This window comes from Crocuta crocuta, unplaced genomic scaffold (genome assembly GCF_008692635.1).
Source record: "Crocuta crocuta isolate KB4526 unplaced genomic scaffold, BGI_CrCroc_1.0 scaffold124, whole genome shotgun sequence".
NCBI classification, from domain to species: Eukaryota; Metazoa; Chordata; class Mammalia; order Carnivora; family Hyaenidae; genus Crocuta; species Crocuta crocuta.
In genome coordinates this window covers 3602760-3615263 of record NW_027551573.1, presented here as the reverse complement: position 1 = coordinate 3615263, position 12504 = coordinate 3602760, and the positions used below count along the sequence as shown (strand labels likewise).

The following is a 12504-nucleotide window of genomic DNA, read 5'->3' as shown; positions in this document are numbered from 1 at the left end:
GACGGTCGCTGGGCCCGGTCCGACGCCCTGCCGAGCCATGACCCAGTGCGCGGAGGCGGCGGCGGTGGCGGCCACGGTGCCCGGCGCGGGCATGGGGAAAACCGGGTTCCGGCCGTCCATGGTGCCCCGCCAGGCGTCCTTCTTCCCGCCGCCGGTGCCCAACCCCTTCGTGCAGCAGACACGGATGGGCGCGGCGAGTCGCCTCCAGGTGAGGGCGGAAGGAGGGGAGCGGAGCCTGAACGAGGGGAGAGGCGTGGGTCTGAAGGCGGAGGCAGGTGGAGGTGAGGGGCTTGAGGCCGAGAGGAAGCAGATCCAGGGGAGGGGCGTGGATCTGACAGGGGAGGCGGAGCCAGGTGAGAGAGGTGAGGGATGTGGGTCTGAGAGGGGAGGCAGATCAGGGGAGGGGTGCAGGTCTGACAAGGGAAGAGGAGCCAGGTGAGAGAGGTGAGGGATGTGGGTCTGAGAGAGGAGGCAGGTCCAGGGGAGGGATGTGGGTCTGAGAGAGGAGGCAGGTCCAGGGGAGGGCCCTTGACATGACAGGGGCGGTTGTCCCAGGGGAGTGTGGGTGTGACAGGGATGGTATGGGAGGGGGTGCAAGTCTGAGAGGCAAAGGCTCTGGGAAAGAAAGAGATGTGGGGTCTAGAAGTGAGGGCTTTTGAAGGGACCATGAGGCTGGACAGGGCTGCGGTGTGGTGTGAGAACTGAGGACAAGTGGGGGATGGTGTGAAGGTGTGTGAGAAGAGAAAACGTAAAGAACATGTGGGTCTGAGAGACAGGTCCTAAACAGGAGAAGACTGAGCAGGCCTGCCACAGAGGAAACATTCCATGATGAGAAGGGAGAGGAAACTGACAAGAACTTGAACTTGAGTTTGTTGGGGGAGGGGGGCAATCTATAGGAAAGTGGGCTTTGAAAAGTCTTTTTTGTTGTTGTTTTTCTCTTGCCTTAGGGGAGGAGAGGAGGAAGTCTGAGGTGTGAAGAGTGAGGGAGAAGGCAGAGAACCCAGGTCCGGAGTTAGAACAAGTAAAGAAGAAAGGCAGGGATGATCTAGCTGAACAGGGGCAGCAAGGGTAGGAAATCAGAATCTAAGAAAAGAGATAATGTGGCTCAGCTTAAGGTGTTTCAACCCTGAGTCGTCACCACTCAAGTGCTTCTAGATTCAACACTCCTTCAAACTTTTCTTCCACTGTTAAAAATTGCTGCATACAAAAAGGAAGTTTCCTTTTCTTTCCTTTTTCTTGTAAAGCACTGCCTTTACCATTAGCAGTTACAACTCCCTCTTTGGACTTCCTCTTTGGTCAAGTTAGTGATCAAATAACAAGATAGAATGTGCAAGCTACATTGGGCCTGTGTGTTCTGCATGAAAAAGGGGGGTTTGATGTTTTCCTGTCCATCTCACATGCTTCTTTACTTCAGATGTGAAAGGGTGTAATTTTTGCATAGCTCACTTATATGCACAATGGAGGCGGGTCATAGTAATGGGCATCTGTTGAAGAAGGGTGCAAGAGAGGAAGAGGAAGATAATGTAGTAATACCTCTTTGTAAAGAAACTAAGTGTTTAAAAATTTGACCCTAGTGTCTTTAAATGGATAGATATTCCCTTTGTATCTTAAAAGTTTCTGAAACACTTCAAAATACATTGACTATCATACAAGATTAAGTTTAGTCTGATTTGGTCAAATCAGTCATTCTCAAATGAAAGTATGTCTATTTGGCTTCATATTTTGGAGAAAGGACCAAAGTGGCATATATTTATATTTATATTACATCTAGATTAAATTGTTAAGGTTTTTTCTCTCTCTCTCTTTTTTTTTTATAGCATGGCCTGTTATTGTTTGGAGAACACTTTCAAATACTCTACAAGGGCTGTAGTATAATGGAAAGATCACTAGTCTTAGTCAGAAAACCTGCTCCAGCCCTGCCATTTATTAGTTGTATGACTTTGGTCAAGTTGCTTAACCTCTCTGAACTTCACTTTCCTCATTTATTAAGTTGGAATAGTCTTACATCAAAGGAGGGTTAACATTAAATGGGATAAAGTGAAAGAAGCTGGGTTGTTTGCTGAGCTTAAGACTGAAAATCTATGCTATTTGTTGTCTACAAATTTTATACTGTACTTAAAATTGTCTGCTTGTATTGAATGGAATTGAATATAGTCCAGGTTTTTGTTTTTTATTTTAAGTAAAAATATAGACCAGAGATACCAGAGAGGTTTCCATGGCTTGAACAGTTTGGGCAAAGGGAAGATTTAACTAGACTTGATTGAAAAAGAATGTTTTCTATATTATCAAGTTTAAAAGATATATATAATTTCACTTAAATATGACTTACTGGGATCAATGCAGACTAAACTTAACCTTGAATAAGAATCAGTATCTTACTTAAGGACTGTTGTCCCTTTTGTATCTCACTGTAGGACTTAGCTTTCGCCTTGCCCTTCTCTTATGACAATCGAAGGGTCTTTCACTTAGTGGCATGGAAAAAAGTAGCCTAGCTTTCATTTCCTCAACAGAATATGGAATTGAAATGAATGTTTGGTGGTAATTGTGGGTCACTTACCATACTAAAATTATTTTTTGAATGTCTATTATGTACCGATCACAATGATAATTTCTGGAGATACAGCAGTGAACAAGAGAAATAAGGACGCTGCCTATCTAAAGCTTATGTTTCACATGAAAAATGAGGGGCTCAACAGTGGATTTGAGCAAACAGAAGAATCAGCAAATTTAAAGGTAGATCAATTGAGATTAGCTAGTAGAAGGAACATAAAGAAAAAAGGATACAGAAAAGTGAGCAGAAAAAGGATACAGAAAAGAGACCTATAGAACACTACCACGTGTATAACGTAGGCATAATGAGAGCCACAGAAGGAGGCAAAGAATAATTGAAAAGTAATGGCTGAAAACTTTCCAGATTCAGTGGAAAATCACATTAATTTACACATCCAGGAAGCTTAATGACTTCCAAGTATAATAAACTCAAAGATACCTATACCCAAACACATCATAATCCAACTGTTAAAAGCCAAAGAATAAGAGAGAATCTTGAAAGCAGATTCATTATATATAAAGAGATCCTGAGTAAGATTAGTGTCTGATTGTTCATCAGGAACCATGGATGCCAGAAGGCAGTGGGATGGTATACTCAAACTGCTGAAAGTGGAAGGTTGGCAACAAGAATTACATAGTCAGAAAAACTATCCTTCAAAAGTAAAAGAGAAATTAACAAAAACTGAGAGAATTTGTCACTAACACACATTCCCTGAAAGAGATACTACAGGGAGAACTTCAGGTGAAATAATACTAGAGAGTAACTCCAATCCAAATGAAGAAATAAAAAACACTGGTAAAGATAACTACTATGTATAATATAAAAGACAATATAAAAATAATTTTTACTTGTAAATCTTTTCGTCTTCTATGTAATTTAAAAGACAAGTACATAAAGCAATTAGCAGTATGTGGTGATAAACATAGTATATAAAGATGCAATTTGCATGACAATGATAGCAAGCAGGGAGAGGGAGGAGATAGAGCTATAGAAGCACAATTTTTTTTTATACTTTTACAATTAAGTTAGTATTAATCCAAACCAGGTTAGTGAAGATGGGAACACTTATGGCAACCACTAAGAAAATAAATTTTAAATGAAGTGACAAAGGAACTAAAATGGTACACTAGAAAATATCTATTTAACATAAAATAACTTTATGGAGAAATAGAGAAACAAAAATACATAAGATATGTAGAAAGCAAAGAGTAAAAGAGCAGATATAAATGTTATCAGTAATTACATTAAATATAAATGGATAAAACATAGTAATTAAAATGCAGAGATTGAAAGAATGGATAAAAAAATATAATCCAACTCTGTGCTACCTAAAAAGATACGCTTCAGATTCAAAGGCCCCAAACAGGATGAAAATAAAAGGATATAAAAAGATATACCATGCAAACAGTAACCAAGAGACAATGGAGGGGCTATATCGATATTAAAGGAAATAGACTTTAAGACATAAATTGTTACTAGAGATCAAGGAGGACACTTTATAATGATAAGAAGGGTGATTCATCAAGAAAATATAACAATTAGAACCATATATACACCTAACAACAGAGCCCCAAATACACAATCAAAACAGATTGAAGGGGAAAATAGAAAATTAAACAATAGTAGTTACAGACTTCAAGTCCCTACTCTCAATAGTAGTAGCATAGTAAAACAGAATATAAACAAAGGAAAGACTTGAACAACACTATCAGTTAGCCCTAAGAAATATATAGAATACTCCATGCAGCAATAGAAGAAAATGCATTTTTCTCAAGTGCCCATGGAACATTCTCTAGGACAGAGAATTATAGTAGGCCCTAAAAAATGTTTCAGTAAGCATAAGAGAATTACAATAATATGTTCAACGAAAGTGTATTTAAATTAGAACAGAAAAAAAAATCAGGGAAATTCATAAATATGTGTAAGTTAAATTACTCCTAAATAATCAGTGATTCAAAGATGAAATCATAAGAAAAATTAGGAAATACTTTGAGATGGATGAAAATGAAGACACTATAGGAAAACATAATTAGTTAGAATTACCTTAATAACAAAATCTGAAAAAAAAAAGTAAGAAAAAGAAGTTACAGACCAATTTTCCTCATGATCCAGAAATCATTAACTATTAGCAGGCCAAATATAGCAATGTGTGGGAAGAATAAATATCCTGTCCATGTTTGATTTATCCCAGGAATACAAGGTTGGTTTAATCTACAAAAAATTTATATTTCAATGTAATTTATCATATTAGCCAAACATATGATAAGAAGTTTATGATTATTTCAATAGATGCAGAAATTTTGTTAACTCATTTGACAAAATTCAACATCCACTGATGTTTGTATACATTCTTGGTAAAATAGGAATGAGAGGGAACTCTCTCAATCAAATAATAGGCATCTATGAAACACATATAGCTAGCATCATAATGGTGAAATATTGAACCTGTTCCCCCAAAGGTGGGGAACAAGACAAACATCTTGTTCAACACTTCTCTTCAGTATTGAACTGGTGGTCTTAGTGCAATAAAATAAGAGAAAGAAATAAAAGATACACAGATTAAAAAAGAAAGAGAAATAAGTCGGTCAGAGAAAGACAAATACCATGTGATTTCACTCATATGTGGAATTTAAGAAACAAACAAACAAAATGAACAAGGGGAAAAAAGAGACAAACCAAGAAACAGACTCATAACCATAGAGAACAAACTGATGGTTACTAGAGGGGCAGTGGGGGGATGGATAAGATAGGTGATGGGGATTAAGGCATCTGTTTTGATGAGCGTCGGGTGATGTATGGAATTCATCACTATATTGCACTATATTGCAACTCCACTATATGGAATTCATCACTATATTGCACACCTGAAACTATTGTAACACTGTATGTTCACTATACTGGATTTTAAAATAAAGCTTTAAAAATTAAAAATAAAAAAAGAGCAGAAAAAGTATAGCTGTATCCCTTCACAGATGTCATGTTTGTATATGTAGAACATCCTAAAGAATCTGCAGAATAACTAACAATCAGAATTAATATGTGAACTTGGCTAGGTTGTAGGGTACAAGAGTAAAATTTAAAGTCAGTTATATGTCTGTATAATAGTAGCAAACAATCGCCAGATAAAGTTAACGATCTTATCTATAATAGCAGTAAAATAACATTAAATAATTAGGAATATATTTAACCAAAAATATGCAAGACCAGTACACTGAAAACAACAAAACACTATTGTGATAAGTTAATGAAGCTTTACTTAAGTGATGAGAGATACATCATGTTTATAAATTGAAAGAATCAATATTATTATGGTGATAATTCCTTCCAAATTGGTCTATAGATTCAATGAACCCTATAGATTCATTGAAATCCCAAGAGACTTTTTTGTTTGGGTGGAAACTGAAAAATTAATTCTAAAATGGATGTATGGATGAAATGTGAAGGATCTAGATTAGCCCAAAAAAAAGTTTGAAGAAAAACCTATAGAACATATACTACCTGACTTCAAGAAGTGAAGAGAAAAAAGTGACAGAAGTGGAGAGAATGAGGTATTGACAGAATAGATGAACCAACCAACCAATGAACCATAATAGCCCACACATATGTGTTCAATTGATTTTTGACAAAGTTGCCAAGAAAATTCATTATGAAGTATCAGGTCTTTTCAACAAATAGTGTAGGAACTAGATAAAGCTATGGATAAAACAACAACAACAACAAAAACCCAAAAAACCAACCATGATCTCCACTTCACATCATACACAGAAAGTAATTTAAGATGGATCATAGACCAAAACAAAAGCTAAAACCATACAGCTTCTAGGAAAGAATATAAAATATCATCATGGCCTTGAGGTAAGTAAAGATTTCTTAGAAACGACACAGTGGGGCACCTGGGTGGCTCAGTTGGTTAAGCATCCGACTTCAGCTCAGGTCATGATCTCAGTTCATGAGTTTGAGCCTCGCGTCGAGCTCTGTGCTGACAACACAGATCCAGAAGCCTGATTCAGATTCTGTGTCTCTCTTTCTCTTTCTCTGCCTCTCCCCTACTCACATTCTGTCTCTCTCTCAGAAATAAATAAAAATTAAAAAAAAAAAAAGTAAGGGCATAGAAAACTAAAACTAAAAATTGATATATTCTTCTGCATCAGAAGATAACCATTAAGAAAATGAAAGTGCGGGGCGCCTGGGTGGCTTAGTCGGTTAAAGCATCCGACTTTCGCTTAGGTCATGATCTCGCGGTTCGTGAGTTCGAGCCCCGCGTCGGGCTGTATGCTGGTTGCCAGCTCAGAGCCTGGAACCTGTTTCAGTCTGTGACTCCCTCTCTCTCTGACCCTCCCCTGCTCACGCTGTCTCTCTCTCTCTCTCTCCTAGAAATAAATAAATAAATAACATTAAAAAAAAAAAAGCTTTAAAAAAAAAAGAAATGAAAAGGCAAGCCATGGAATGGAAGAAAATATTTCAATACTTATAATGACAAAGGTCTTGTATGTGGAACATATAAAGAACTCCTACAAATTGATAAGAGAACAACTAACAACCCAGTAAAAATGGGCCAAAGATTTGAACAGACACTTAATGTAAAAAGCTAAAGGAATGACCAGTAAGCACATGAAGAATGTGCTCAACATCATTGTTCATCAAGGAAATGTGACTTAAAACCACAGTGAGATATTATTTTACACCCCCTTGAGTGGCTACAAAGACTGACAACACTGAAGGTGAGGATGCAGAGCCACAGAAACTTCCATACTTTGTTGGTGGAGATGTAAAATGATACAACCACTTTGGAAAACAGTTTCTTATAAATTTACCCATTCCGACCCAACAGTTTCACTCCTGGTGAAGTGAAAATGTATGACTACAGAGACTTGAACATTAATATCCATGAGAGTTATATTCGTAATAGCTAAGAAACTTATAATGGACCAAATGTCCATGAACAGATGAATGGATAAACCAATCATGCTATATTCGTACAGTAGCATAATACTCTGTAATTAAGAAGAGTTTACTTTCGTTATGTATCAATGTATTGACGACATGGTAGAATCTCAAAAATATGAAGGGAAAGAAGCCAGACATGAAAGAATACATAGTGTGTGATTTCTGTGTGACAGTCTAGGACAGGCAAGACTAGGGTGAAGAGAGACTGTCAGTGGTTACTGAGGGCCAGGGCGAGTGTACTCACTGCTGAGTGGCTCAAAGGAACTGTTTTTGGGTGAGTGGACTGCTTTATATCTTGATTGTGGTGGTGTTTGCATAGGGATATATATTTGAAAAACTCTATACACTTAAATAGGTGCATTTTATGTACATTATGCCTTAATAAAGTTGATTTTTTAATATTTATTTTATTTTTGGGAGAAAGAGAGGGAGGGAAAATCCCAAGCAGTCTCTGTCAGCACAGAGCCCCAAGTGGGACCCAATCTCATGAACCATGAGATCATGACTTGAACCAAAATGAAGAGTTAGATGCTTAACTGACTGAGCCACCCAGGGACAATCAAAGTTGATTTTTTTTTTTTTATTTCTAGGAGAGAGAGAGAGACAGCGTGAGCAGGGGAGGGTCAGAGAGAGAGGGAGTCACCGACTGAAACAGGCTCCAGGCTCTGAGCTGGCAGTCAGCACAGAGCCCGACGTGGGGCTCGAACCCATGAACTGCGAGATCATGACCTAAGCGAAAGTCGGACGCTCAACCGACTAAGCCACCCAAGCGCCCCTCAAAGTTGATATTTTTTAAATGTTTATTCATTTTTGAGATAGAGAAGGGGAGCATGAGCAGAGTGGGGGAGGAGAAGAGAAAGGGGGACAGAGGATACAAAGCGGGCTCTGTGCTGACAGCAGTGAGCCTGATGCGGGCTCAAACTCACGAACTGTGAGATCATTACCTGAGCCAAAGTCGGGTGCTCAATCAACTGAGCCACATAGGCACCTGATTTTTTTAAAAAAAGAATACTAAGACCAAATGTTGGTAAGGATGTACAGATGCCTGAAATTCCCATACATTGCCAGTGATGCTTTAAAATGGTACAACCACTATGGAGAGCTGTTTGGCAGTTTCTGATGAACTAACTATGGCCCAGAAACTCCACTCCTAGGCAGTTACTTAAGAGAAATGAAAACACAGTCCACAACAAAGACTTGTAGGAGAATGTTCACAGTGGCTGTAGTGCCCACAATAAGAAACATCCAAAAATTTATCAACAGAAGAATAGATAAACTGATTGTCATTTGGGCACACAGTGGAACCATATTCTGCAATCAAAAATACTGAATTACTGATTTACAAAATCACATAGTTGAATTTCAAAACACATTGTGTTTTGAAATTTGAAATTTGAACTGGAAGAGGCTCAAGCCATAAGAATGCATAATGTATGATTCATTTATATGACGTTCAAGAACAGACAAAACTAATCTATGGTGATCGGAATCCAGAATTGGTTGCCTAAGAGGGTAGGGATTCACCAAGAGAGGCCCAAGATTACTTTCCGGATGGGAGACATGTGCTGTGTCTTGACTGGTGTTGCAAGAGTGTATATTTATCAACCTCACCGAATTGTATGCTCAAGATCTGTGCATTTTCCTCGGATGTGATTTTGACTTCAAACATGGACACATGCCCACAAACAATTTGATAGCGATCGAACTGTGTGTCAAACCATTTGATAGAAAAGTAGAGTAGTTTTGGTGTCTCTCATAAATTATTTGATGATGCTTAGATTCCCATCAAGGGGCAAAAGAGACAGAAAGACACCACTGTTTGAGTTGTGTAATCAGCTAACAGGAGAAAGGTGATTTGGTTTGTATAACGACAGCGCATTTCACTCAAAAGTCAGCATGGTAGAGGATTAAGAGAAAGGGCTTTGTAACCAAGCCGGGTTCAAACCCTGGTGCTGCCACTTAGTAACTGTGATCTTAAAGTGCCTTTCGCCTAACTTCCTCTGGGCCATTCCTTTCCTGTATGTAAAACAACCTAAGGTCGTAGGAATCAAATAGGTCACTACCTGCCAAGTGCTTAAAGTGCCTGCCATCTCATAAGCCTTCATGTGTTATTGGTTTTTCTTAGTTTTCATTCTTCTTACTTATTTTTATTATTTTTACTTTTCCCTTCTCCATCTCCTTACTGTTATTAATTATAAAGGGCTGGCAGGTATATAAAGTAATGCATTTACTTCTTCACACTTAACACCTTCATTAACACTCTTCTGTCCACTCATAACTCTCAAAAAGTGATTTCCTCCCTCTACCTTGCTAGCTTCTGCTTCTCTTTCTTTCTTTTTTTTTTAAGTTTATTATTTTTGAGAGAAAGAGAGAGTACATGAGCTGGGGAAGGGCAGAGAAAGAGGGAGAGTGAAATCTCAAGCAGGCTCTGCACTGCCAGCACAGAGCCTGATGTGGGACTCAGACCCATGAACCAGGAGATCATGGCCTGAGCCAAACGAAATCAAGGATGCTTGACTGACTGAGCCACCCAGGCACCCCTCTACTTGTCTTTCAAGACCATTGGGCCTTCAACTCCTATAGGAAGCTTTCCCTGACTGCTAAGTCAGACATGTGTTTCTATCACCTTCCTTGATAAATAAATCAAGTTGTCTTTATAGTATCTGGTTTTATTTGCTGTTGCTTTTGCCAGATGTAGTATCTTTTTCCTCGTGCTTAGATTTCCGTGTCTGGTGCGGGTTAATGTTCAGTTTTTCCTTTAGCGAACACATGAATAACACAAAACTTTCCTCTTACATGTTTCCTGTTTGACAGCCAGAACATTAAAATACTGTCCATTTCGTTTTTTAAAAATCAGCTTTGACTTTCAGATTTTCTTTCTTGGAATTATCCTGCTTCCAATCCGTGTCTTGCTGATTGCATTAATTATATTACTGGCGTGGCCGTTTGCTGCCATTTCAACGGCATGCTGTCCTGAAAAGCTGGCCCATCCAATAACTGGTTGGAGGAGGTAAGAAATAATAGTGTCTAAATGTTGGGTAAATCACGATAAAGAAGAGTTTCCCATAGTTTAGTCATCGATCAGTAGTTTTATCAATGTTGCCTATTCCCTATTAACCATTTATTTCTTTTTCTCAGATGAAACGGTTCTTAATTCAGCCTAGATAGAAACTTTTGCCCCAGCACCTTGTGATAATTTTCTGTTGAAGCTGTAATTTCCCAGTATTAAAATATTGGTTTCTGAGTCATGGCCAAAAAGTGAAAGATCCCTGATTCTGGGAGACCCAGCTAGCATCCCTGAAATCGTGACAGCTCAAATATATGTGTCTTTCCTCTGCTCTGCCTCCATCACAACATTTACTTGGTCCCTCTGTGATTACTGTGTACTTTCTGCAGTGGTGTAAGTAAGTGGATTGGGTATAGTGTATTTATTGATATTTTAGTGATTATTATTATTAACACTCTAATTCTCAATCAGTGTAGCCTACCTTTTTAAAACATTCGTACTGAGGCAAAATGGAATGGCTTCCTGAGGATTATCTAATTAGCAGGGTATTTGAGAATCGACTCATCACAAATGAACAAAGTCACTGGTACAAGTTCATTCCCTTTGGGCAGAGCCAACTTGTTGCCATAGGTATGTCCTGAAAACGAAGCCTTATCCTGTGGACTCCTTGGAAGAGAAAGCCGTAAGTGCGTTGCAGGGCACTACTGAACTCTCTAAAATTGCCCATCTCTTTTTTTGTTGTTGTTGTACACCACATAGGGTCTATTTCTTTCATCCAAATCTCAAATGAGAACATCCTCCCAAAATTCTGAAAATCACTGTTCTAGAAACTTTTAAAGAAATGTGCAATTTACTATTCAGTTCATGTTCTCATGAATAATATCAAGAGTCAGCCCATGACTGGTTTCAAGTGGAAGTGAATCCAAGACTGGCAGTGTCCCCAGAGAATAATATCACCTCAGTCCTTGCAAATCATAATCCTTTGCTTTATGATTCAAGGGTATGTGTCCTTAAAACATACTTTAAGAGAGATTTCTTTTCATGACTCACCAATTCCTTTCAATGATCTCTTTGGTTTCTGTTGTTAACGGCTTATGAAACCCTATCATGATGGAAGGAATAGTCTTAAGATTCCAGGAAACAGATTAAATAAATGTTAGAAAAGAAAGTTCTGGGGCACCTGGGTGGCTTGGTCTGTTGAGCGCCAACTTCAGCTCAGGTCATGTTTCTCACGGTTTGCGAGTTCAAGCCCCACATGGGGTTCTGTGCAGACCAATCGGAGCCTGGAGCCTGCTTCAGATCCTGTCTTTGTCTGTCCCTCTCTGCCCCTCCCCTGCTCATGCGCTCATGCCCTCTCTCTCTCTCTCTCTCAAAAATAAAATAAACATTAAAAAAAAGAAAGTTCTAGTTTTTCCAATTAAGCAAGTGTCTCTACTTCCTCTCAAAGAGGTTAACACTGAAATTAATTATGCAGCCCCAAACTTTCAGCCTTTGGAAAATAGTTTAAACAGAAGCTAAGAGCTCTGAATATGGAATATTTTAGAATGTGGTTGTCAGAATCTACACAACTGTAAATCAAAAATAAGTATGGAAATTCGGTAAAGGGGTGAGCTTTTTGTCCTTATGTAAATAGACATCTGAACTCTAAACAGCAAGAAGGAGAGAGACTTGCCCTCTGGAAAAGTCTCACTACTTGTGTCTCACTTCTCCTTACTCGGAATAAAAGAGAAACTTCCTCAGTGACTAGTTGCTTAATAGCCCCTCACTGTATTGTTACAAGACCATTGAGAGAATTAAACAGGAAGTCTGTTTTTTAAAGCTCTCATTAGACATCTTTTGGGAAAGACACATGTTTTGTTCTTCATGAAAAGCTGCACGCCTCTTCACATACTCAGATATCCATCCTGTGTTTGCATTTCTCGGAGTGTGTTTTTGTTTCCCAACTCAACTGAGCTTATCAGGGACAGGGACTGGATATTCTTTGTCCTGTGTGTCCATC

The 12504-nt window shown here is 38.7% G+C and overlaps 1 protein-coding gene across 2 annotated transcripts in view; it reads left to right on the top strand.

Annotated features, from left to right (window-relative positions):
- Positions 1-6: 6 nt before the first annotated feature.
- Positions 7-12504, top strand: part of LPCAT2 (lysophosphatidylcholine acyltransferase 2) — a 66747-nt gene continuing 54249 nt past the window's right edge. For both annotated transcript variants that reach the window (XM_077751330.1, XM_077751331.1), the window contains exons 1-2: positions 7-208; positions 10369-10508. In XM_077751330.1, coding sequence (XP_077607456.1) covers positions 38-208; positions 10369-10508 — 311 coding nt within the window. In that variant the 5' untranslated portion in view covers positions 7-37. The remainder of the gene's footprint in view (positions 209-10368; positions 10509-12504) is intronic.